The sequence below is a fragment of the Talpa occidentalis genome, unplaced genomic scaffold (genome assembly GCF_014898055.3).
Source record: "Talpa occidentalis isolate TD23 unplaced genomic scaffold, MPIMG_talOcc4v2.1 talOcc4.9, whole genome shotgun sequence".
NCBI classification, from domain to species: Eukaryota; Metazoa; Chordata; class Mammalia; order Eulipotyphla; family Talpidae; genus Talpa; species Talpa occidentalis.
In genome coordinates, this window is record NW_023605305.1 from 115,891,446 (window position 1) to 115,916,152 (window position 24,707).

General features: G+C 59.8%; 2 protein-coding genes and 1 pseudogene across 4 annotated transcripts; all 3 read right to left on the reverse strand.

Annotated features, from left to right (window-relative positions):
• Nucleotides 1–3,957: 3,957 nt before the first annotated feature.
• On the reverse strand, nucleotides 3,958–9,641 carry RFX5 (regulatory factor X5). 2 transcript variants are annotated; one of them, XM_037498730.2, is made up of 10 exons: nucleotides 9,609–9,641; nucleotides 8,849–8,977; nucleotides 8,625–8,658; nucleotides 8,181–8,263; nucleotides 7,819–7,938; nucleotides 7,556–7,675; nucleotides 7,342–7,423; nucleotides 6,924–7,125; nucleotides 6,607–6,707; nucleotides 3,958–6,533 (listed from the first exon to the last, which is right to left on the reverse strand). In XM_037498730.2, exons 2-10 carry the CDS (start codon nucleotides 8,962–8,964, stop codon nucleotides 5,547–5,549), a joined length of 1,845 nt encoding a protein of 614 aa, XP_037354627.1. In that variant the 5' UTR covers nucleotides 8,965–8,977; nucleotides 9,609–9,641; the 3' UTR covers nucleotides 3,958–5,546. The 2 variants fall into 2 exon arrangements, with proteins under 2 accessions (XP_037354627.1, XP_037354628.1); XM_037498731.2 differs by lacking the exon at nucleotides 9,609–9,641 and adding an exon at nucleotides 9,550–9,590.
• A 6,028-nt stretch (nucleotides 9,642–15,669) lies between these two features.
• On the reverse strand, nucleotides 15,670–15,777 carry LOC119237335 (small nucleolar RNA SNORA70; annotated as a pseudogene).
• A 1,609-nt stretch (nucleotides 15,778–17,386) lies between these two features.
• SELENBP1 (selenium binding protein 1) lies at nucleotides 17,387–24,237 on the reverse strand. 2 transcript variants are annotated; one of them, XM_037498732.2, is made up of 12 exons: nucleotides 24,121–24,237; nucleotides 21,954–22,010; nucleotides 21,692–21,804; nucleotides 21,298–21,483; nucleotides 20,604–20,724; nucleotides 19,379–19,561; nucleotides 18,991–19,169; nucleotides 18,823–18,901; nucleotides 18,617–18,738; nucleotides 18,290–18,382; nucleotides 18,086–18,204; nucleotides 17,387–17,899 (listed from the first exon to the last, which is right to left on the reverse strand). In XM_037498732.2, the coding sequence occupies exons 1-12, from the start codon at nucleotides 24,122–24,124 to the stop codon at nucleotides 17,737–17,739; spliced, it is 1,419 nt and encodes a 472-aa protein (XP_037354629.1). In that variant the 5' UTR covers nucleotides 24,125–24,237; the 3' UTR covers nucleotides 17,387–17,736. The 2 variants fall into 2 exon arrangements, with proteins under 2 accessions (XP_037354629.1, XP_037354630.1); XM_037498733.2 differs by lacking the exon at nucleotides 24,121–24,237 and adding an exon at nucleotides 23,935–23,990.
• Between the last annotated feature and the right edge of the window lie 470 nt (nucleotides 24,238–24,707).

Below are 24,707 nucleotides of genomic sequence, written 5' to 3' on the forward strand. Positions count from 1 at the left end.
AAGATTTGTTTATCTATTTACACAAGTACTGGGTACAGTCAGAAGCGCGGGAGGGTGAGAGGATCCACCAGAGCCAGAGCGGGGAGCAGAGCAGGCAGAGGGACCGAAGTACACTGCTGAGGGGAGCAGCGGGCGGCAGGAGAGGTCTGTGCGCCGTGTGGGAGCCTCGCCCGGTGGCCGGGGAGCAGCCGGGGATCGAACCCGCGCTGCAGAGGCTGCGGGCAGCTTCGCCACCACCGGGGAGGCCCAGCATGTTACATTTTAAACATCCCTGTGGTTAAAGAAATTAAAGAGTGATTTCCCCCCCTTACCCCCACTCCTAGATATTTTTGGCTTTTTCCCCCCAAGGAAAAAGGTAGCAGTTACTGCTCCAACCCCACTGTGTGTCACTACCTTACTTACTCATTACCATCCTGTGCAAGGATGTTACCCCTTTGTGTCATTTTATGGAAACTGAGCTCCTGTCTTCTTTTTTTTTTGAAAAAAAAATTTTTTTTGAAGATTTATTTATTGTATTTATACAAGAACCGGGGTACAGGCCAGATGCACGGGAGGGTGAGAGGACTCACCAGAGACAGAGCGGGTAGCGGAACAGGCAGGCTGATGAAATCCACTGCTGAGGGGAGCAGCAGGGAGACAGGAGAGGTCTGCTGTGCCCTGTGGGTAGCTCCCTGGCTGGGGATTGAACTCGTGCTGCAATAATGGTTCCTTGGCAAGGCCTGCGCCTTCATCCGGGTCATCGTGCTGCCTCCCGTGATGCGATGAAGCCAAGCCTCACACACATACACGGCGCAGTATTTCTTAAATGTTCATGAGGGGATATTTGTTTACTGGAGAGAATATAAATTAGGTTCGAATTTTAACTTTACCAAGCTGGACCGCACGGCCTGAGCAGCTTTCCTGGCTGTTCCACCGCAGATGACAGCTCAGTGGCTGGGAATGACTCAGCCGGATGCAGAAGGGTTTTAGGGACACTAACCTCCTGTGCAGTACGTGCATGAGTGTGGCATTTGCGTTGATTTCTAAAGAAAGTTGATTTTGAACCATAGGAATAAACAAATTCATTTATTTAGGATCACAAACTAGATGAGTTTTTCTTGGATTAATAGCAAGATTTCAAATTTTAGTATATTATAAATTATTTTTAACTTCACTTATAGGAAAGAAAATTAAAAAGAATATAGTGTGGGGGAGGGAAGGGAGGAGGGGAAGTGGAGCCGGAGGGAATACGGAAGAGCGGCCGTCAGTGCTCAGTGCCTCAAGTCCCAGCTCGGCCTTTCCTCTAGTAACCTGGAGCTTGAGCTACAGCAGAGTAACTTGTTTCTTGTGAGACTTTTTAAACAGGGAACATTTTAAAAAGAGGCCTTTTAGTAATATTCACGCAATTCTCAGAATCAGCCCATGGCTAGCCTCCCCGGAAAGGTACCTGTTCCCACACCCAGCCCGTGAGGACGCGCTTCCTGGGCGTTTCCACCCACGGCCAGCGGCGTCTTCATCCCTGAGGGCCTGGTGCATCAGCAGCCTGGTTTCGGGCAAACGGATGGTGACCAAGGCAGACGGCTCCCTTTGACTCCAGTGCCCCGTCACAAGGGCAAACTCCAGAGCTTTCTTCCACTCGCTCACTCAATCTGCAGATGACATAAGGGCTGTGTCCTCACTGCCTGGCGCTGCTGTTTATCACGCTGCGCCTGCCTCGCAGGTGTTTCTCGGGGCGCGGTCCTCTCTCTCTGCTTCCACCCCGCATCCCCGAGCCTCTGCTGTCCCTGGAATGCCTTCCTAGCCACCCTCTGCTTACCTTACGGGTGGGACTTAAGCCTGCCTTTCCCAGGAAACCTTCCCAAATTACTCAGCCCAAAGCACATTCTTGGAATCTGCAGCTCTTCTGCGATGAAACGAGCACCGCGAGTCCATCCTTCTCCTGTGTCTCATGTTGCGCTGTCCTGGCTTCATGGTGCAGACTCACCCAGTCAACTCTGACCCCCTCCCCTGGGCATTCACACACCCCCCCCCCGCCCCACCTGCTATTCCTCTTGGTGCCCATGCTGTGCTAGTTGTCTGTGCTTGTCACTAACAAGGCACTGCCCTGATGGGCACTGCATTACAGTCTGTGTCAGCCCGCTCCTAGCCAGCGCCTTGCGCTTAAAAAACAAGAGGGATGGGCCTCCCCGGTGGCGCAGCGGTTGAGCGCTGGGTTGCGAAGCTGCCCGCGGCCTCTGCGGCGCCGGTTCGATCCCCGGCTGCTCCCCGGCCACCGGAGGAGGGTCCCACATGGCGCGCAGACCTCTCCTGCCGCCCGCTGCTCCCCTCAGCAGTGTGCTTCGGTCCTTCTGCCTGCTCTGCTCCCCGCTCTGACTCTGGTGAATTCTCTCACTCTCCCGCGCTTCTGACTGTACCCAGTGCATGTATAAACAAAACAAACAAACAAACCAGCAAACAAATAAATAAAGCATGCCTCTATTAAAAAAAAAAAAAAAAAAAAACAAGAGGGACCACATCAAAACCACAGTGATGGACTCCCACTTCTGGCAACGTGGATATGAAAAGGGCTTGCCCATTAAAATACAACTAGATTTGAGACAAGTCACAGCAAACAATTCTCAGCCTATTGCTGGGAATAGAAAGGGGAATCACTAAAGGAAAGGAAACAGAACTGAAACCGAGCGAAGGATGAACGACAAGTACTAGGAAAAAGCAGGTTTGTCCTGGAGAGCAGCTAAGCCCTGGGCCCAAGCAGAGCAGGGGAAGATGCTTGGGACCACTGAATTGAACTTGGACTCTTGGCGGGGGGCGGCTAACTGCACTAGGTCAGAGCACCCCATGGCTCCTGCCGGAAGCAGATGCAAATCTGCACTAGAGGGAAGTGCCCCCCACTCGGGCCCTCTGGATTCCACGGGTTAAGTTCAGCAAAATATGGGCGCAAAATCTAAACCCATGAAGTATACACAGAAACAAGCTGCCGCAGGCAGGGGTCAGCAGAACCCAAAAAACAGATTTAGACATCTGAGATAAGCTACAGATGTAACATAAAACCCCAACAAATTGCAGATTTGGGGCCTCCCCTGGTGGCGCAGCTGTTGAGCCCACAGCCTCTGCAGTGCCCGTTTGATCCCCGGCCACCAGTGAAGGTCCCACATGGCGCACAGACCTCTCCTGCCGCCCACTGCTCCCCTCAGCAGTGTACTTCGTCAGTCTGCCTGTTCTGCTCCCCACTCTGGCTCTGGTGAATTCTCTCACCCTCCAGCACTTCTGATTGTACCCAGTGCTTGTATAAATAAATAAATATTTAAAAAGAATTGCAGATTTGGCCTCATGCAGACTCCATTCTCTGAACACAAGTATTAAGTTAGAAATCAGTGTCAAAAAGATAAAATTTTAGATATCCAGACATTTGGAAATTTATAACACTTCTCTAAATAGTACATGAGTCAAAAAAGTCATAAAGGTAATTTAAAAACTTAAAAGTAACTGACTTGGGGAATACAGAGACACAGAGTCCTTGAAAACTCACAATTGGGAGAAGGCTGAAAATCAGATGTGTCGAAACTAAGTTGTAAGGACATAAAATGTAAACCCAACCTAGGAGGAGAGATACTACAGGTATCATCCATAATTAGTGAAATGGAAGCAAACATTTGTGTTTCCCACAAAGGAACACCAGGTCAGAGGGGATAACAGGCGTTTCACCAAACTTTCAAAGGATGGTTCACGTCAAACTCCACGCGCGCTCCCGGAGAGTAAGGTGCAGAGGGTATACTGACCGAAAGATGCATCCTAGAAAGCGTGGTAGAAACCTCATTAGGAGCAAAGGCACTAACACTAGGACATTCGGAGCAGCATCATGGTTAGCAGCAAAACCTGGAAAACCGTGTCCGCCAACATAGTGGGGGCTTGTGATTCACGCGCCTGGTGGGACCACGCAGGAGCCACAGCTCCCCGTGCACCGTGGAGAAGCCCACGGGAAAAGGTGTTCAGTGGGAACAAAGCAAATTGCAGGGCTGAGTAGAGAGTAACGTTTTGTAATAGAAAGCAAAACTGAACAGAGCCGTTTCCAGGGACACAGATAGAGGCCGGCACGTAACACACTCCCAGCTAAGGCCGCGTCACACTGGGCAGAGGCGGGCGCAGGAGGAACACGCCAACAACGTCATTTCTGATGTTTTAATGGGTAAGTAGGAGGTGGGTCAAAGGAACTCATTTCATTATCACACTTCATAACTTATCCATGTTAAATATAGTCTTTATAGATATCAAATATTACATATTATACTTTAAAAAATCTGCCATGGTGGAAATCGATGAACAAGTGAACAAAGTCTCCTTGAAGGGAAACCTGCCTCTCTTAGGAAGAACCAAGACTCCCAGACAGGCTGCTGTGCGGGTGGCGGGCAGGCCCTCCACGGACAGCGGCTGCTTGGCTGTTTCCGGGGACACACCTGGAGGGCCCAGGCCCACTTCCCATACAAGGCTACCTCCCCCTCCCGCGCACCCACACACCTAGGGGACCCGTGGCGCGGCTCAGTCCTGACACCCGGTGGAGGCAGGAGGAATTCAGTGAGCCGCTAGGCGTCTCACCTCAACACCTGGGGGTCGGGGAGCAAGAGGCAGAGGAAACAGATTCAGAAACAGAGCGAGGGCTGAGCTCCCCCTCTGCGGTGTGGGCAAAGAAGCGTGGGCTGTCATGTGAGACTGAAGCGATAGCCCCTAAAGGAATGACCCCGTTCCTTCTGAGGCTAAAACAGGCGGGAAGAGGTTGCAGCCACGGGGAAGCGTGAGGCTGAGAGGGGAGCAGAAGCCGCGGTAGGGACCTCAGCCCAGCTGCCCACTGCCTCCCTGCTGCCACCTGGGGACTGCAGGACTTCTGAGGAGGCTGATGCCACCCTTCTCCCCAAAGGTGCACTCCGTGATGCAGACCAAGCAAATCAGCATATGCCGTCCTCCTGATGGTGACTGGCTAGGGCTGGCCATGTGACCCGGGCCGGCCTCACCGGAGCGGATCTGGGGCCTCTGGTAGAACTTCTGGCACAATGCTGCCCTCTTTCTGCTTGGACGCACACGGGGAAACTCATAATCCTAGGAGGGCAGGCCCAGGCTGCAGGTGCTCCCACAGAGAGAGGAGCAGGGGTCAGCAGTCAGTCAGGTCTCCAGAGGCGCAGCCATGAGGCTGAGGTCAGCCTCAGCCGCGCCAGCACTACCTCTAGACTGTCCGGCTCCATGAGCCGGTCTTTTTCTTAGCCAGTCCGCGCTAGGCTTTCTATGATTCGAAACCAAAACACTCCTAACCTGTACATTCATCACACTTACTCCATCCCTGTCTTCCACAGGACAGCACAGGGACGCAGGTAAGAAGGTCACTGCAAGGTGACTAAAGCCAAAGGGAGTGAGCTAGAAAGGTCAGAAGCAGGAAGCAGGCACTGGGGAAGCTGGGGCGCCCCAGCTATCTATGCAGAAGGAACCCCGCAGTGAAGAGCCAAGTAAAGCAGGTGTGGAGGGGCCTGGACAAGGCAGACACGTAGTTAACACACGAAAGACGCGCTCCCCACGCACCCTCACGGAGGTGTTGCTTTGAGGTCTTTCCGCTCGCGGGGTGGGGAGGTCTGAAGCGCGTGCCCCTTTGAGTCCTTATTACCCTGTGCTGCCATGTCTGCCTCTCCCTTTCCCAAATGAAGAGCCTCCTTTTGGCTTCTACAGCCCTTGATGACACTGACTTTTAGGGACACAACAGGCATTTTATCTTCTGTTTCTTTGGCATGGCGGGAGCTGGGGCCCCTTCCGCCTCTGGAAGCAGCGCCATCCTCCTGCCCCAGGGCCAGCACCATGCCCTCCTCAGCCCCCCGCGCGGGCCCTGGCCTCTCTGTGCCTCCGGCCGCGTCACCGGCCCCCCCTGAGGCCCACGTCTGCCGTGGGAACCTTGAGGACTGGGCAGAGTCCATGACAGCCGCTGGCTTGTCGGGGGTAGAATTTCTTTCCTTGCTTCCACCGGACTTTTTCCGGGGTCGCCCCCTTTTCCTTTTGGTCTCACTTCCTGCATCCTCTGTCTCCTGCTTTGCTGCTTTAACTGGCGGGTCCTGCCCGCTGGCCTCGCTCACAAGCACTTCAGCTGTCCGCTTGACCCCCTTATCGTGGGGTCCTGGGTCAGCACCTAGGCCCACCTCCCTGTTCTCCGTGCCCTGTGGCTGAGTGAGCCCCCCAGGGGGAACCCGCCCGTGCCCCGGCCCCGGCAAAGCAGAAACAGCTGGCAAGATCATGTTGATAATGGGCATGGGCGCCTGGGGGCCCCCAGCCCTCGTGGGCAGAGGCAGCGCAGCGACTTTCAGGGTGCCTGAAGACAGCTTGGGGGCCAGGATGGGCGGGGAGACTCGGATGGGGGGCACGAGTGAGCGAGGGGCCCGGGGCAGGAGCGGCGGCAGCCGGGCCACCAGGGCGGTGACCTGCGGGTTGCTGGCCGCGGGTGCTGGGCTCTCAGCCGGGCTCTTCTTCCGCTCTCCGCGTGCTGGGGGGCCGGCCCCTGCCCGGGGCTCCAGCTCCTTGGGAGACTAGAAGATAGAGAGGACTGGTAAGCGGAGATGGGGCGCTGGTGGGAAGAGCAACCGCGGCAGCAGCCCTCACCTGCGTGGGTCTCTCCGGCCTGCGGTGGGCCGCGCCCTCTAGGCTCTCCACTCCGTTCCTGGCCTTGGACACGCGCTCCCGGGGGGCGTGCTCATCCTCTTCTGCAGAGAGGCCGGGAAAAGTGTCAGTGAGGGCGAGGAGGAGGGCGCAGAGGAGGGGGTGGCGCTGCCTGCGCCGACAGAGGTGGGGAAAGAGCAATGCGGGGCACGTCCTAGGAGAGTCTCCAAGGACAGAAGGCGTCTCCATTCTGGCCTGTGGGAGGGCCTGTGAGGTGGAAGGGTGAGGGTTTCTTGGGTTTCTCGGGCGGAGGCACCCACCAGCAAGCCCCACGGCCTTGAGCACGTTGGCGTGTGTGGACCGGGCGGAGATGAGGTGCTGCTGCAGCAGGAAGCGCGCCACCTCCACGATGGAGCTGAAGGAGCGCTTCAGGATCCGCTCGGCCCAGTCGCAGGTCAGGGCGCAGGCCGCCTCCACCACCTCGTCCCGGGGCGCCGGGGTGACCTCAGGGCCCATTTCTGGCTGGAGTGAAGAACGTGGCCCATCACCCGGCAAACCAAAGAACCCCTGCCGCCCTCGACAACGCCGCCCACACAGCTGAGACTGGGATGGGTGGGAGCGGCCGGCAGAAGGACCGCCCTGTACCCAGAGGCTGTGCTCAACAACCAGGGCCTCCCAAGAGCCCCCAGCCCTCCCGCCACCGTGAGGAGCAACTGGCAACCGGAAGTTGTCACTTACACTGTCAGAGCCCTTCAGGTCAAGTCCGGGCAAGGGAGGCATGGACACCAAGGTCTTCCTTCGAATGCCACTATAGCAGTATCTGCTTTGGGTTAAGGGGCAGCCAACACGGGGTCTCCGAGCCCACTGGGAAGCCAGGCGGCTCAACGCCTGCTGTCCACACACCAAGTCAGCCTCCCCAGCCCCGCGCCCTAGCCTCCCCAGTCAAGGATACTTGGACTGGCCCCGGCCACCAAGCCTTCGGGCCTTGATGTCAGGGAAGATCTCTCTGATGATTTTGCCAAAGTTGGCTGTGCTGAGGGGGCGGCAACAGGCGAGGCTCTCACAGTACTTCCTGCATGAAGTGGGGAGAGTGGGGAGCTGCTCAGAGTTGGCGGCCATGGGTGGCCCCCTGGGCCCCTGGAGACCTGTTTGGGGAGCCCCTGGAGCAGCACGGCTCCTGGAGGCAGGAAGCGCCCGCCAGCCCCGCCTACCCACCGGTAGGCATCGTAAACGCTCTGCTTGGGCAGGCAGGTGTCGGTGTGCTCCTCCAGGTGGTTGCGGATCCACCTGCAGGCGTGCATGTACTCCTCGTTGCTGAGCGTGCTGGGCTCCGAACTGCAAGGCAAGAAAAAGGGCCCAGTGTGACCGAGGCCCAGCGTCCTCCTGGCTCTCTCCAGGCCACCCTGCGGCAGTGCCAGCCGTGGGCTCAAAGCAGCCACCCTCCCGGGGCTGCGGTGGGATGGCCTGTCGCCTGCGGCCAGGGCAGTGGTGAGGACCCCCACTCACTGCCCCTTCCCTGTGAACCTGGCTTTGAGTAGCAGAAGCCCTGACAGCTAAAACCCTGGCAGCAAACCTACCTTTTGTCCCCAGTGCTGGGCCCTGAGGGGAGCTGCAGGTAGAGATACAGCTTGTCGCTGTCTGAGAACTTCTGCACATCTTGCTGAGGGCGAGGAAGAGGCAGCAGAGTTAAAAAGGGCCCGCGGTGGACCCCCTCATTCAAAGTGAGAAATGAAGCTGACCCAGAGATCTTGAGGCTGAAAGAGGCGACTGAAACGATTCAAGGCTGCGTGCCCACCGCCTCTGAGGACCCCACAGGAAGAGGGGAGCAGAGGGGATCAGTGCTCTTGGTTTCTATCAGACGTCACCCAAGAGTCACGCGAGGAGAAGGGAGACGCTCCAGTCCATCGAGGTCCCCCTGCCGGGCGGCAGCACCCCAGGGCCCACATCCACCTCACTGACTCAGACCCTGCTATCTTCACCCCCAGTTCTCTCTCTGTTGCCTTTGCCCCCAGAATACTCACCAGGATTCCCTCTACTTTGTTCTGCACGGCCTTGCTGCGGGGGAAGAGGAGAGGTTAGGCTCACGAGACCCCATCAGGCGGCTGGGGGAGAAGAGGGCCCAAAGGCTCAGGAGCCACCTGGGGGCGGGGCGGGGCGGGGCGCAGCTGGCCCGCAGAGGAAGTTGAGGGCTGCAGGGCCCTAAGCCAGGCCGGGGCAGGATTTGGAGGTGATGCGCGCTACTTACGAGATGCTACCTCGCAGCTTCTGGAGGAGCGTGGTGGGTTCCCCCGCCTCGGCACTACCTGGGGGGGGCCGCCCCCCGGCCTTCGGGCTCTTGGCATCGGGTTCATCTTCTGCCATCCCGGCATGAGGGCTGCGAGGAGAGGCCCGAGGTGTAACTCCCTCCCGGCGCCCGCCGAGCCAGAGGACGCCGCGATGTCCTCGCGTGGCCTTTCCCTCCGCACCCGCCGGCTCCAGGCACCGGGAGTCACCCCATCGCTTCTGGGGTCCGGGCCGGCCGGAGGCCTCGCCGCGCGCCGCCGGCGCCCCCCGCCCCCCACCCCGCGGCCCCTAACCGCGCCGAGCCGCGGGGCCGGCACCCGGGCGGGGAGCGCGCGCCGGCCGCGACCCCTGACCCCTGACCCCCGGCCGCCCCGCCCGGGCCCGGCGCCGCGCGAACTTCCCGGCCGGGCGGCGGGTTCCCCGCGCCGCCCGCCCCGCCCGCCAGGCCCGGGCCGCGGCCCCGCCGCGCCGCCCGCCGCCCCGGCCCCGCCGTCCGCGCCCGGCCCCGCCGCCCCGGCCCCGCCGCGGCCCCGCGGGGGCTCGGCCGGCGCGGCCCCGGGCGGCGGGGAGCGGGGTCCGGCCCGCGGCCCGCGCCCGGCGGCCGGAGCGCCCCGGAAGGGCCGGCGGCAGCCCCCGGCCCGGCCCGCGCCCCGCCGCCCCCACCTCCGCGCGGGCGCCCTCCGCCGCCGGCGCCACAAAGGTGCGGGAGGAAGAGAAACTACCTCGCGCCGCCTCCGCTCCGGCCCAGCCCGCGGCCCGGGCCCGCGGCGCGTGCGTTGCTCTATTTTCTTTTTTCTGACTGGCTGCGGCGGCCGCGATCTGCCCGGATACCCGCGCGGCCCGGGCGCTGATTGGCCGCCGCCGCCGCCCGGCCCGAAGGCGCCCGGCTCGCCCCGGCGGCCGCCAAAGCTGCCTGGCAACAGCGCCTGATTGGCCGGCGGGAGGGCGCCCCAAAGTTGGCCCGCGCGGGCCCGGGAAGTCCGGGCCGGGCTCGGCGCGGGGCCGGTCGGCGGCCGGGCGGGCGCTGCTCTTAAAGGGGCCGCGGGCCGCGCCTGGCCCGGGGCGCCGAGCTGCGGGGAGGCCCCGGGCCCGCCTGGCCGCGCGCGGGCGCGGGGTGGGGGCGCTCGCGCGACCCCCGAGGACGAGGCCGCGGGGCCCCCCGCACCCCACGACGCGCGCGCGCTCTCAGGCCGGCGCGCCCTCCGCCCGGGCGCCCTCCCCGGGGGTGCTGGGTGCCCACCCCAACTTTTTACGGGTGCAGAGCTTCGTGAGCGCAGCCACGGAGCCCCAGCCCCAGGCAGCTTCGCGATGTTAGGTAAAAATTACGGACCAGAGGGAAGCGACGGAGCCCGAGCCGCGGGGAGCGCCCGCCAGAGCCCGCGGGCTGGAGCCCGGCTGCTGCGCCCCGACGCTGCGCCCCCCGCCCCGCCCCGCCCCGCCCGCGGCGCCCCGGCGCGAACCCCCACCTCGCGCCCCGGCGCGCGCTGCGGCCGCGCGCAGAGCTGGGCCCTGTGCCCGCCGGCGAGGGGGGCGGCCGCAGGAGGGGGGCGGCCGGAGCCCACCTGCCGCCCCGGGCGCCCACCGCCCCACACCCGCACCTGTCTGGCGTCACAGCTGCCCCCGGCGGCGCTGTCGGCCTTTTGCAGACAGGGAAACAGACGTGCCCTCTTTTAACATGCACAGAAAGTTCTGGAATCAAAATCCAAGGCCGGCAAAACCCATTCCCCTGAGCTGCCCTCGACCCCAGGGCCGGCCGCGCGCGCGCGCCGGGTGCAGGGGCGCCTTGGACTGGAGGGGAGAAGCCTCGGACAGTCCGCGTGGAGGGGACAGAGAGCTCTTGACTGGACAGAGTTTGTGATGACTGATGCGATTTAGGATTTTGCAGATGGCAGGAATAATTGCAAGTTTTAGCAAAGGGAGAAAAGGTACCTCGGCTCTGTAAGGGAGAGGTGCTGGCAGCACTTGCGGAAGGCGGTGGAGTTGAGTAGTTGGGGGGGACCTGTTCCTTATTTATGCCAGGCGTTGTGCCAACAGCTGGGGATGCAGAGCTGAATAGGGCATGATGGTCCTTGCTCTGAGAAGAGTTGTCATCACAGCAAACATTGATGAGACCTCGATACGTGCCAAGGTCCTCGCCTCTCTCATAGCAACTCTGTCGCTAGGTGCTGTGACCATCCCCATTTTACAGGTGGGGAGTCAGAATCATTGAGAGATTAATAAGCGGCACCATTACAGTTACTAAGTGGAGCCAGGAACCTAGGCCGCTGGATTCACACTGTGCTCTTAGATGCTATCAGACAAAGATGTAAACATCATATATACACACCCTACAATTTTAGAAGTAAATTTCCTAAACACAAAGATGCAAACCATGAAGAAAAATGCTGATGTATTTAGACACATGAATATTAAAAACTTAAATATAGGGCCTCCCCGGTAGCGCAGCGGTTGAGTGCTGGGTTGTGAAGCTGCCCGCAGCCTCTGCAGCGCCGGTTCGATCACCGGAGGAGGGTCCCACATGGCGCGCAGACCTCTCCTGCCACCCGCTGCTCCCCTCAGCAGTGTATTTCGTCAGTCTGCCTGTTCTGTTCCCCGCTCTGGCTCTGGTGAATTCTCTCACCCTCCCGTGCTTCTGACTGTACCCAATGCTTGTGTAAATAAATAAATCTTTAAAAAAAAAAAAACTATATATTTTTTTCAAGCTTTATTTATTTATGCATACTAGAGCTGGGGTATAGGACAGAGATGTAGGGGGTGAGAGGATCCACCAGAGACAGAGCAGGGAACAGAACAGGCAGACTGACTGAAATACACTGCTGAGGGGAGCAGCAGGGAGATAGGAGAGGTTTGCTTCGCCATGTGGGTAGCTCCCTAGCCAGCTGGGGATCGAACTCATGCTGCAGAGGCTGTGGACAGCTTCACAGTGCTGTTCTTAACCCCTTGTGCCACCAGGGAGGCTCTAAAAACTTAAATATATTTTTAAAAAACACCATGAAAAGAATACAAAGTCAAACCGCAAATTGGGGGGAAGGCATTTTCAAGACGTGTAACTGACAAAGGATTATTACCTGGATTTTTTTTTTTTAAGATTTATTTATTTATACAAGAACTAGGGTATAAGGCCAGAGGTGCAGGAGGGTGAGAGAATTCCCCAGAGACAGAGTGGGGAGCAGAACAGGCAGACTGACCAAAGACATTGCTGAGGGGAGCAGTCGGAGAGGCAGGAAAGGTCTACTCCTACCATGTGGGTAGCTCCCTGACCGGCCAGGAATTGAACCCGCGCTGCAGAGGCTGTGGACAGCTTCACAGCGCTGTGCTCAAACCGCTGCGCCACCAGGGAGGCCCACTACCTGGAATTTATCCGAACCTTTTTACAAATAAACAGGTAAGTGACAGGTAATAGAGAAATGGGTAGAGGAAGTGAGTAGGCACTTCTAGAAGAAGCAGGAATGGCTCATGAAGATGAAAAATTGTTCATGCTCTGAAGGAACCAAGAAGATGCAAATGAAAATCACAGTTTCATAGCCACCTGTTTGGCAAGAATTTCAGTCTTGCAACAATGAGAGTCGACGTGGTCGTGGGCCCGCCGGCGCCCTCCCCCAATACCCGGGGTGTCTCTGGTACAACCACTTTGGAAGACAGTTTGGTTTACTTGGTAATATTGGATGTGTGACTATCTTCGGACCCTGCCGTCTTGCGCCTACCTCAGCCTTGTAAACCTCAGAGACACGGGAGGAGGTTTATAGCGTCATCACTCGCATCAGCAAAGCTGGCCACAACGCAGAAGCTCTTGACAGTGGGCTGAGTTGTGGATCTTTATTCAGGGAAAGGTCATAGGGAAGGGAAACGAATCAGCCGCAGCGCCTGCCTCCCCGGGGGTGCACTTCAGAAACAGTGAAGGGCCAGAGCGCAGAGGAAAACATACAGTGCGACGCAATTTGTAAGTATTTCATGACAGGCAATCCTGAGTGATAAGTCGCTTATATGTACATGGTAAAAAATTAATGAAAAGTGGGCCTCCCCGGTGGCGCAGCGGTTGAGCGCTGGGTTGCGAACCTGCCCGCAGCCTCTGCGACGCCGGTTCGATCCCCGGCTGCTCCCGGGCCACCGGAGGAGGGTCCCGCATGGCGCGCAGACCTCTCCTGCCGCCCGCTGCTCCCCTCAGCAGTGTACTTCGGTCCTTCTGCCTGCTCTGCTCCCCGCTCTGGCTCTGGTGAATTCTCTCACCCTCCCGCGCTTCTGACTGTACCCAGTGCTTGTATAAACAAAACAAACAAACAAATAAATAAATAAATAAACAAGCCTCTATTAAAAAAAAAAATTAATGAAAAGTGATCGAATGATTCCCATTAGCTTAAGGGCAGACGATCCTCTGGCAGGCTTGGTCAGTCAAGTCTTCATCATTTAATTAGTATGTTTTGCAGGTGGCCAGTCATTTCCAAATATTTATAATTTCCTTCTTATGGCTGCTTCCTTTTTTTTCCTTTTATGGTTTCACATGTCAAGTTCCCCTTTATAGTTAGGTCTATTTCTAGTTAGGTCTTATTGTCTTGTGTTGATTCTGGTTGTCTAGTCCTACACTGATCACACAGCATATTTGATGTCTAATGCTCAGTAACTTGCACTCTGCAGCCTCTTCCCTGCCCACCTGTGACGATGCAGGCGTCTCTCTGTTTTCCTTTCTCTTTTTCCTAATAAACCTGTCCTTTTAAGATTTTTTTTAGTTCTATAATTAGTTTTGTTAACTTTTTTCCTTACAATTTAGCTCAATTTTAATAAAATGTTTCCCAAGCATTGTTTTGACAGGTGCTCAGGCTTAAGTCAGGAATATTGACTGCGTCCCTTTGTTTCCCACACTTGAATTTGAGGGACTGACCCGGTTCCTAACGGCCCGATCTCCACACCGCTTCTTCACATGTGTCCATTGGAATGTTGTCTGTTACACTCATTGGTTTGTGAGTGTCTTCTGGAACACCGTGGAAGCTGTGAAGGCTGATTTCCATGCTGCGTGGCACGCACCCAAGCATCACTAATGCACAGAATGAGAACAAGAGCATATTCACACGAGTGTGCCCCATTCCCCTTTTCACTGCTCATTTTGCTCAGGGCTCCTGAGGTCGAAGAGAAGAATCTCCAAGTCAACATTCGGCCGCCCAGGGTACACTGACAGCAGGCCCATCCGCAGAGCGCGGGCAAATTGTAGGCACTGTCTGGCGCAAAGCAGTGGCCGCCGGGGCCTGTTCTCATGGGACCTCAGGGCCGCGCTGCTTCTCAGTCAGGGTCTTCCAGACAAATTCCCTTAATACCATTGTGATTTAGAGCCGCGCATCCACATGGAGTGTCAGTACATCCTTTGGGGATTTAAGAGCTCAAAATTTCCAAAATATCCAAAATTGAATTCAGGGCTTTGGGAAGTGGGGAACTGTAGAAGCAACAGGGCTGCATGTCTGCAGCAATCACTCATCGGGATGACGATTCCTCAGACGACCCCTGGGAACACCCAGGAAAGCGTGCAGCCAGCTCCGGGCCCAACAATGCCTGGTTTTTATCCTCTGAGTGCTTGTATCAAAACACATATTAAACCAAGGAAATGACCAGAGATTTATGGGCCAGACTTCACACCTGCCACCTGGGCCTTACGTTCTCAGCATCCGCCTGGGCGCTGCAGCAGGTCTTCGAGAACACACGACAGAGGGGCCTTCTCAGGGAGGGGACTGCAGGGTCAGGGAAGGCTGTGTCACTGCTGGGGCCGGGCCGTCCGTGAGAGGGAGGCCTCTCCTGGTTTTGTGGTGCCTGTTTCAGCGATGTGGGGTCAGACATAGTGAGAGGAGGCCAGGATCAGAATAAAAGTGAGGAGCATTTTCTAGGTTTTTATTATGAGAAAATCTCAACCATGCAAAAGGGGAAGGAGGCCCACGCACACGCCTGTTATCCTGACTTAAGAATTCTCCACGGCCGGTCAATCTGGCCTCAGCTCCGTCTCCTCCGCTCTTTAACTCACCACCCATTTGCGCCATCTGTGTTGTCTTTTCCTTCCACTCTTTTGTTTTAAATTCACCAATAAAGGATGCACCTTGGAGACCCTCAGCCCCAACAGGCCTCCCGACCCGAGCTCCCACCCCACGCTTGCTGTACCCACAGTGGTGCACAACCTCCGGGTCTCGGAAGTAACAAACTTCTCCGTTGTCAAAGTCTCCAGATGGTTATTGCTGAGGCGCCTCTTGGAGTCACTGTGAGAATCGCAAGGGCTGCCGACGGGCTGAAACTGGGCGAAACGGCGATCTCTGAGACTGGCTTCTTCCCTCGGTGTGGTTCTCTTGGGCTACCCGGGCTCTTACTTGTGTCGATAGCTCGTTCCTTTTTCATTCCTTTGGAAAACGAGTGTGGCTTTATTTCACGACTAGCGAGGGGGCCGCTCCTTTGCTCTCTTCAGTGCAGGGCCCACCACTTGTCCACAGCCCGCGGCTCGGGGCGCGCTTGACCCCACTGCTGCTGGGATGAGCTGCTGCCCAGCTACCATGTCTTCTGACTCATCAGTGTTAAAGTTGGTGAAGCGCCGCTTCTTACAAATACAGCTTTTCTGGTGGGCAGAGAACTTGAGCTTGGCCCTGCCTGGTGCCTCAGGGACATGCTCCTGGCTCTGCAGTGTGGTGCAGAGGGACAAGATGGCTTGGCCGGTGTGGACCCTGGCCACTGTGCCTGGGGCTCCCCAGAGGCACCCCACATACCTGTCTAGAGCCTGACATCGGGAGAGCATGATGTCAGACATGAAGGACAGAGAAAGGTTGTCTCTGAGGTGCCTTAGACCAACCCATGCAAGCGGCAGGCTGCACTCGCAAGCAGGGAGGCTGCTGTCTGCAGGCCCCGCGTGGGTGGCCTGGTTGGCCGCAGAATCGAGCTGGCTCCTGTCTAGTGCTGAGCAGTGGCCCATTCTGTGGGTGCAGCACAACTGATGACCCATTAGTCGCTGAAAGACATGTGGGTAGTTTCCAATCGGTGGCTACTACGTGTGAAGCTACAATGCATGATTGTGTACAGATCCGTGTGTGAATGTACACTTCCAATTCTCTGAGTTAAATAAATGCCCAAGAGTTCAGTGACAGGGTCCTACGATGATTGTGTGTTTGGTCTTTGAAAGGGACTGCCAACCTGTTTTCCGGAAGCGGCCACGCCACTTTGAATTTCCACCAGCGACGTCGGCGCGGTGGCCCCTCCGCGGCCTTGCCAAGAGACTGAGCTGCCGTGGTTTCTGGCTTGGCCTTTCTGGTAGGTGTGTGGTGAGGCCACACGGTTTAGTTTGCGCTTCCCTGCCGGCTGGTGATGCTGACCAGCTCTTGTCCTGTCTCCTACCCGTATATCTTCTTCGGTGAGATGTCTCTCCTCCATTTTCTAATGAGTATTTCTGTTTGCAGCTGAGTTTCTGGTGTGCTCAAATACTAGTTCTTTGGCATGAATACAAAACCCTCCGAGTCTCCAATAGATTCCTGGCTACCTGACATGAGCAGGGCTTGAGGTTCATCTTGTTAAATGGAATTTTAAGCTTTTAGAAATATATGGAAATGATGTAGCGCTATAAAATCCATTCTTTTCCCAAAGAAATTTGATTATTGAAAAGGACAAGGAAGAAACCTAGGAGAGAAACTTCTGGTAAGACCCAGCAAATCCCAAGGCTCCCTATAGCTCCCAATTCACCCCATTCCTTTATATTCAGGGCTGCGTTAAAGCCTACGTGCTTTAGTAGTCCAGCGGCCGCTGGGCTCAACAGGGAGCAGCAAGCCGATGGGTTGTGTTTTCATGATGAGGTTAAGTGCAGAGGCCTGGCCGGGGAGGACAGGGAAGGAGGCTCCCTGAGGCTGTGGCCGCCGGGCAGTGAGGCGGCAGGAGGGACTCAGGCCTCGTGTGCAAAGACCTCCAAGGGAAGGAGACACGTTCTGGGGCGGCCGAGTCCTATTGGGGCTCTGAGACTCTTCCAGTGATCACAACAGACACAGCTTCGCAGAGGCTGAGGAAAAGGAAGGGTCACACCTGAACGTTGCTCAGTGTTATCTTAGGCAGAGAATAAAGGAGTTCATAGAGTGACTGCTTGGCTGCTGTCTTTTTGGTTCCATCTCATCCTTTTCATAGAGAACTACAGAGCTGGCGCAGAGGAAGGAGAGTCTCTGATCTGGGCACGTTCTGAGACGTGAGGCAGGCGGCACCCGTCTGGGCTGGACTGGGACGTCCCCAGCCCTCGGGTGCAGTCACGAGTCTGTCTGCCAGGTGGGGGGGCACGCGGGGCGCCCCCCGCGCCTCCCCTGCAGGGGACACTTCCGCGCCAGGGCCCAGCTGTCTCCCGGGTGAGAGGGCACTGCATTCTGGGGCCGGCAGGTGAGAACTTAGGTTCACCAGTGGGGCTTTAAAACAAGGCTGGACACGTCACGCCCTCCGCCCAGCCTCTGCGCTGCCGGCACCACCGACTCCGCGTCCAGGGTCACAGCAGCAGCGTGCTGTGACCACAGGCGTGAACTAGTCACTCCAGCCCACCTCGGAGGGTTAGCATGTCTTTAGGACATTCCTGTGCAGGAGACCGGGGTCAGCAGAAGGGGTACAGGGGTGCCCCCCCCAGGACAAGCTGGCCCGAGGGATGGGTTCATTGGTTTATTTTTTGGTGAAGTGATTTCCAAGAGCTCACGTACAGACGGCACAGAGCGACACGCGACAGTGGCTGGTGATGGAGACTGCTAAATGCGTTTCAACTACCTCAGCTGGGCTTTTTAGACAAGCTGCTGAGCGGGAAGCACAAACCGGGTCTCTGCAGGAGTGAGGGCTTGGGGTCGGGGCTCGGGCCTGGAGCGGGGCCGCGGGGGCCCTTCAGAGCCAGATGTCCGAGCTGCAGTCGCCCCCAGGGTAGCGGAGCTCGTGGGCCAGGGCTGGGCCCATGGGCTCCTTCCCGAAGTCCACCAGGAAGTTGGGGTTCAACTTCAGTCCTCCATTCACAGTATCCACATCGACCTGCAGCATCACCGAACCTTCCCTGGTGGGGGTAGGGAGGGGGTGAGAGGGACATCCTGGTGGTGGCTCCTCCTCAGGATGGGAGCGCAGGATGGGTTTCTAGGCAGGGAGCAGGGTCTGTGTGGTGGGGGGGCAGGCGGGGTGCCCAAGGAGTCATCAGAAAGCCAAATGTCCCTCTGGGAGGATGCCCGGGCAGTTTGCTCCTCACCTGATGAGATCCGGGTAAAACTGCTTGTCCCAGGCGCTGTACAGTGACGTGGTGACGTAGAGCCGCTTGCCGTCCAGGCTGAGCTGGATCATCTGGGGGCCTCCGGCCACCCGTTTTCCCTTGGGAAAGCCAGGGGTCAGAGCCAGGAGGCATCCAGACTGCTCGGCCCCCCTACCTCTCCCGCATGGATCCCGGGGTCCTCACCTTGACCACCAGGGGTTCTGGCTGGCAGTTCAGCTCCTGGTCCTCCAGCACTTGCACGGGGCCTCCCTTAGTAATGCTGCCCCCGATAAACAGCTGGATGTGGCGGTGCAGAGCAGGGAGTGGGGCGGGTGGGAGGAGCACAGTGGGAGGTGAGGGCATTGCGGGGAAGAGCGGTTGGCCTTGGCCAGGAGCCCTCTTCATGATCCCCCTGCACCACCCATCACCCCCATCCTTGTTTTTCCTGCACCTCCCTTCTACCCCCAGTCACTTCATACTTCTCCCTCCTCCCCAGACTCTGGCCTCCCCCTTCCCCCTGCCCCAGCGCACCTGCCCGGCCAGTCGAGGCCGCTGCGGGTCGGAGATGTCGTATTGGCGCAGGTCGCCGTGCAGCCAGTTGCTGAAGTAGAGGAAGCGGTCGTCCAGGGACAGCAGGATGTCGGTGATCAGGCCTGTGGGGTTCGGAGCAGTTCAGGACACTTGTTCCCGGGCCAGGACTCACCCCTCCGACTTCTCACCACTTCCCGGGCACTCACTTGGCATTTCAGGCAGCATCCAGCCCTTCACCTTCTTGGGGGGCACCTGGATCACCTTCTCCACGGACCACGTACCTCCCTGCACCAGGCGGTGGAGCCGGGGTTAGGAGGCGGAAGGAGCCTGGGCAAACGCTGGGGAGAGGGGCTGGCGGCAGGCCCAGCAGTCACCTCATTCTTGTAGAAGCGTTGAATGTTGGAGCTTAGGGCGCAGCCCACGAAGCCCTGGGAGGCGGCTGGGTTGTGGAGGAAACGGATCTCCAGGGGGATGAGCCCGTCCTGCAGGGGCAGCGTCTGCAGGATCTCGTGGCGCTGCCAGTCCCACACGTGCAGGTGGCTCCCATACTTCCCTGCAGGGGTGGGGCGGGAAGGCGGCTCGGGTTCAGGGGTTGGGGTGGGAGGGCAGGAGCAGGGCAGGGCCCGGGGTGGGAGGCTGAAAGGTGGGTCGGAGCAAGTCAGCGCTCTCAGCTCAGCCGACCTCCTCACCCCAGGTGTCTGCGGGTCCGTGTCAGGGGAGTGAGAAGGAGCAAAGCCAGGGTGGCCCCGGTGGCCTTTTCACCTGCTTCCACGTCGGCGGGGTTGAAGCCGTCTATTATGACGTTGGGGGCCCCCCACTCCGTGCTGATCATGACGTTGTGGCGGGGCTGGTACCAGAAGTCGTAGCCCATGGGCGCGGCACCCCCGGGCTGCTCCCACGTCCCCTTCACCTCGAAGGTCTCTCCATCCAGCAGCACAAAACCCCCTGGGCAGGGAGGGGAGCCAGGTAGCAGGCAGCAGTGGTGCAGAGCGACCTGCCAGCTCCCCCTCAGGCGTGTCCGGGAGGCTGGAGCCCGCTGCCCGGTGCTCCTCCCCCCCTGTGCTTAAATTCAGGTGTTCAAAGTTCACACCCAGGTGCTGACTTACTCTGGCAGGTGCCTCCACCCATCACCTCAGCCCTCTGCAGGCAAAACGTCTCCCCGTGAGCCAAGAGCTCTCCCGGGGCGCTCACAGCTTCTCTTGCCAACCTGCCCTTTCGGTGCAGGATTCCTCCCAGAGTCCAAGTGCTGTCCTGCTCACTAGGACTCCTCAGAGCGCAGAGAAACTGTGTGTACAACTCAACATGAGTGCCCAGCGTGTTCTCCGCTTGCCAAGTGTGAGAGGACACCTTGGTATGTCTTTGCCAGCACAAAGAGGTCAACTCCCAAGTGTGGTTAAACCTTGGAACGTCAAGCTCCCCCTGCCTCCTGGGAAAGCAGGTCAGAGGTGCCCGGCAGCTACCATAAGCAGAGGGTCTTAGCCAACCCCACCCAAGCCCCGGAGTGGGCGCTGCGGGGAAGCAGCCAAGGCCACAGAGAAGCGGAGCCAGGTGGCTGGTCTGAGTCCAGGCCTGCACCTTCGGGTGAGAGGCTCAGCCAGCCTGGGCCTGTTCTCATGTGTGAAACAGGGATCAAGTGGCACCTGCCTCGGAGGTTGTCCGTGGCACACCTACGTGTCAGCGCCGACCACTCCACAGAGGAGGGGGCAGAAGCAAAGACGGGGTGTGTGCGTGCGCTCACGAGGCCGGTGTAACGCGTGTGTTCCTGGGCCCTGTGCTCGCACCCACCCCCCCGCAGACTGCTCTGGGGATCACTTTCAAGTGACTTCACCCTGAAGGCTCATCTTCAGGAAATAATTGAAACAATCTAGGTCCTTGGCTATAGTTTCCATCTGGGAGGAGACTCCACCCCCATTCTCTCTGGAAGGTCGTTCCATTGCTTCCCCCAGCATGGAAGCTGCCCCCACAGCGGTGGCTGGGAGCGGGATACCTTTGCTGTTGCCCTTGGGGTCTCCCAGGGCGCTGATCATCACCTCCCCGCTGGCCAGGCAGTGGCTGGTGTGGAGATAGCCCAGGCCGCTCTTGGCGTGCACGTCCTGGGCCTCGATGACCTGGAGGGGCACAGGGCAGGGGAGGGAATGCTCCTCAGCGCAGGCCCCGAGCTCTTCCCCCACCCCCTCCTTCTAGCCGCTGAGCCTGTCTTCTTTCCTGCTAAACGTGGGCAGTTTCCCTGTGGGAATATGGCAGAGATTCAGCCTCGGAGCCTCTGCAGCGTGGCAAGGGCCTGCGGAGAGCCGCATGCTCCCCAGCAGGAAGCACTGACTGACCTGGGTGGACCTGTCTGGAAGGCACTCCCAGCCCAAGAGAGCCGGCTGCTGTCAGGCTGGGCGCCAGCGGCAGGCAGGGCTCCCCAAGTGTTAAGAGGATTAGGCACCTGCCCTGCCCGGCAGGAAGCCCTGGGCTTGTGGCGAGAGCGCTGGCTCTCCCCAGCTCAGAGGTGCACGGAGCAGCCTTGGCCCAGCCCTGGCAAGGACCCAGCCCTGGCGCACAAGTGCTCAGTGCGGTGCCCGCCCGCGCTGCTTCTCGCTCTCCCCTAGCGCCCGCCTAGCCGCCTCTAGCCCTGAGCCCCGACCCCAGCCAGAGGATGGGGTGAGGGGGGGCATCGCCCTAATTGTGCAGCCTGCCTTGTGCAGCTTGGGGGCCCGGGGCTCGGAGCCCACGTCCACCACGTAGATGCGGGAGGAGATGAGGCTGGGCAGCACCAGCTTGTTGCGCGTCTTGGAGCTGTCCCCGAAGCAGCTGCTGCAGGTGTTCCACCCTGAGTGGTGCAGCTCGTCCTTGACGTTGGGCATGGGCAGCCGGTGGATGACCTAGGACGGGGCGGGCGGTCGCGCTGGCACAAGGCCCCCCGGGGCCGCCTCGGTGGGCAGCGCAGCCCGGACTCCCCTCGCACTTGGGGGTACCCCTGGGCAAGGAACAGCCCGCACAGGCACACCGGTGGGGGGGCAGGGAAGGAGAGCGGGGCTGGGAAGGGCACGCAGCCGGGGTCAGAGGGGGGTCGCCTGAGGCCCGCCTCACCTGGCAATACTGGGGAGACTTGGGGTCCACATCCACCGTGGCCAGATAGTCTGGGGCCTCAGTGGCCGTGTTTCGGTAAATGCAGGGCAGGTAGACGATCTCCTCCCGGGGCCCTAGAGGGGGAGCGCGAGCCAAGGAGCCGGGGCGGGACGGGGCGGTGGGTGGAGGCTGGAGGCCGGTACCAAGCCACCCTACCCCGTGCGGTCGGTGGGGGGGCTGGTTCGCGGGGCTCCTTCCGGGGTGCTGCCGCTGGGGCGCTTACCTTTCATGGCGTCCATCGGGGTGGGGTAGCCGGGTCCACACTTGCCACATTTTGTAGCTGTGGGAACAGTGGGGCTCGTCTGCCAGACCGCACCCCGGCACCTTTCCTACTCTCAGCAAAAGCTGGGCCGCCCCTCGCCGCTCCAGGGCAAGGCGGTCTCCTGTGGCCCCATCGGGACCACCCATTTTCCTGCCCCTGAAAGTCCTGATAAAGGCGCCAGCTGCAGAGACGTGGCCTGGAGGCGGCACGCGCTCCAGCAGGGGGGCGTCGCGAGGGAGGGGCTGCAGCAGAGGCTGGGGGCCGGGGTGTGACATCAGCCAGGGTCCCAACCCCAGTCGGGAGAGGCCAGGGGAGCGTGGGCAAATTATCCTCTCTGGCCCCTCCGGCCCGCTTCCGCGTTATCTGTGAGGAGACACGGCCGCGGGGTTTTGCCAGAGGCAGAAAGCGCGGCTGTGCCTGGGAGCGAGCCTGGTGGGAGCCCCTGAGCCCTGGTCCGAAGCCCCAGGGAGCTGGGCTCTTGGACCCCCTTAGCTGAGAGGCCCCAGACCCGGGGCGGAGCACTCACTCTCCGGAGCCGGTGATAACCAAGGGTCGGGGGAGGGGTGGGGGGCTGCAGGGCCAGGAGGCAGGGCTGATACCAGCCGCGTGTCCTCAGGATGGATTCTGTGGCTGGGTGGACCCCACTTCCTTTATCTGGAGAGTAAGGTATTTGGCCCATGTCTGGAGATCTCGGGGCCCACCCATCAGCGCTGGTCCGGAGGGGAGGCTGCTCCCCCTGGTCCGCAGGGCTAGGGCCGCAGGGAGGCAAGGCGGCTGCAGACCAGGCGGCCCCGGCGGGGCCTGACCGCGCCAGGGCTGCAGCTGGACGAGAGCCCGGAGCGCGGCTCACGGGACTGGGCCCTGCCGGAGCCGGGTCAGAGCCAGCTGGCCGCTGGCCAGAGAGACGGGGCCCCAGCGGGGAGCCAGGAGCAGCCAGGGATTCCGCTGGTGCTTGACCCAGGCCCGGGGAGGCGGCCCCCCAGCAGCAGCCAAGGGACTCCGGAGGGTGAGACCTGGGAACGTGCTTTCAAGCCCAGAAACCTGCTGGAGGCCCAGCAGGGGGTAACATAAGACCCGCCCCTTTCTCCAGGGGACATCTGCCAAGTGAGACAAAGTATTCAGGAGGGTGTTTGCCAGGGGAGGGCGGCGTGAAGGGGGGGCGGGCAGCGCTCAGCGCTGAGACAGGGCTGGGGGCGGGGGTGGGGGGGGGAGGCAGGTCCCGAGGAATTAGGAGCCTGGCCCTGGCACACGAGGTGCTGTTTGGGGTTTGGCACTGGCGCGAGGGGGAGGAGAAGGAAGTGGCTGGGTCCAGAAGGGGAAGGAATTCCAAGCCATCAGGACACACCGGGAAACTGGGAAGCCAAGGAGACGGGCAGCCAAGCGGGAGGAGGTGTTGCCCTTGGGCATGGCACCCCGGCGTTTCTGCTGTGTCTTCTTTCTGGGGATAACCCCCCGCCCTCCCCCACCATTCTTAAGCATCTGAAGCCAGACCCCCAGTGGCCCTGGGGCTGAGGCGAACGTGGAATCTGGCAGTCGGGCATCCTGCAGCGGGAAAGAGCCGGAGACAAGGGGCCTGACTCCCGACTGGACTGGCGCCACCTCAGACCGGGGCCATCATTTCCGGGAGGGAGCAGTTGGGGGGCTTCAGGGCCGAGAGGGCAGGGGCACTAGGGCAGGCCCTGGTGAGAGACGCAGGCTCCCTGGCTCCTCTCCACTGTGGAGGGTGATATGGGGGACCGAGGGGGTGACAAGGGCCCCCTAGGGCCGGGCTCCCACTGGAGGAAGGATTCAGCCCAGGGCTAGGGTCAGGGGGCCTGTCTCCCGGAGCCCCGGGCAGGGACGCAGAGCACCCCAGTGCTCTCCCGGGCCCGACTTGGCTGCAGGAAGGCTCCCTGGCGCCAGGTCCCAGCTGGCAGCTGGGTGGGAGCCTGGGGTCACTCACCCCAGCTGCCCCTCTACCTTCCTTCCCAGGCACCTCCAGAAGCTGACTGTGCTGGGCAGTGCAGGTGGCAGGAGGGGGGGCCACGGAGCCAAGGCCAGATCTCCCTCACAGGCTCCCCCAGGCTTCCTGCCTCTCCCTGTGGGGTGGCCTGGGTGGGCAGTGCAGCTGCCCGCAGCCCCTCCTTACCCATGCTGCCGCGGTAGCTGCTGGGCCTGGTCCCGAGGCCGCCAGGGGTGAGTAGAGGCGGAAAACTGCGTGGTGTCAGGGCAGGCTGTGTCCAGGAGGGGCAAAGGGAGGGAATTTATAGGGCCAATTGGGTGGTGGGGCGGGCCCGGGGGAGGGCCTGGCTACAGCCCAGGGTGTCAGGGCTGCCGGCCAAGATGCTCCTAAGTGGCCTGGAGGCTGGAGTTCAAGTTACAGAGCGTGTAGGGCGGAGCTTGTGCCCGGTGCGGGCGTGTACTGTGCCCGCCAGTGTGCGCGTGCATGGCTGTGCACGCACCTGCTCCCGCGCCCCGCGTGGCTGCACGGGCTCCCTTCAGGGCAGCCTGCACGAGCACGGGCTGGGTCCGTGGGGGAGTCTGCTGTGAGTGTGCCTGTGCCTGGACTTGTCTGTGAGTGTGTGCCCACGAGTGCCTTGGGTGAGTGTGTGTGTGTGTGTGTGTGTGAGAGAGAGTGAGAGCAAGAGAGAGCCCTGTGCGTCCACGTTCCTGAACTTGGACCTGTGTCTTGGCATTTGGGGTGCCTGGGGCCGCGGGCCCAGTCACTCCTGCCTC

Excerpts from the sequence above, each read along its gene's own strand:
- SELENBP1 (XM_037498732.2), bottom strand. Across the intron at positions 21,805-21,953 it reads CCCGATGGACGCCATGAAAG|GGCCCCGGGAGGAGATCGTC; the intron begins GTAAGCGCCCCA and ends CTCCCCCTCTAG. Across the intron at positions 19,170-19,378 it reads CCCCGCCGACGTGGAAGCAG|GGAAGTATGGGAGCCACCTG; the intron begins GTGAAAAGGCCA and ends CCACCCCTGCAG.
- RFX5 (XM_037498730.2), bottom strand. The coding sequence starts at position 8,964 with ATGGCAGAAGATGAACCCGATGCCAAGAGCCCGAAGGCCGGGGGGCGG. Across the intron at positions 7,676-7,818 it reads AGCGTTTACGATGCCTACCG|GAAGTACTGTGAGAGCCTCG; the intron begins GTGGGTAGGCGG and ends CACTTCATGCAG. Across the intron at positions 6,708-6,923 it reads CAAGGCCGTGGGGCTTGCTG|AAGAGGATGAGCACGCCCCC; the intron begins GTGGGTGCCTCC and ends GCCTCTCTGCAG.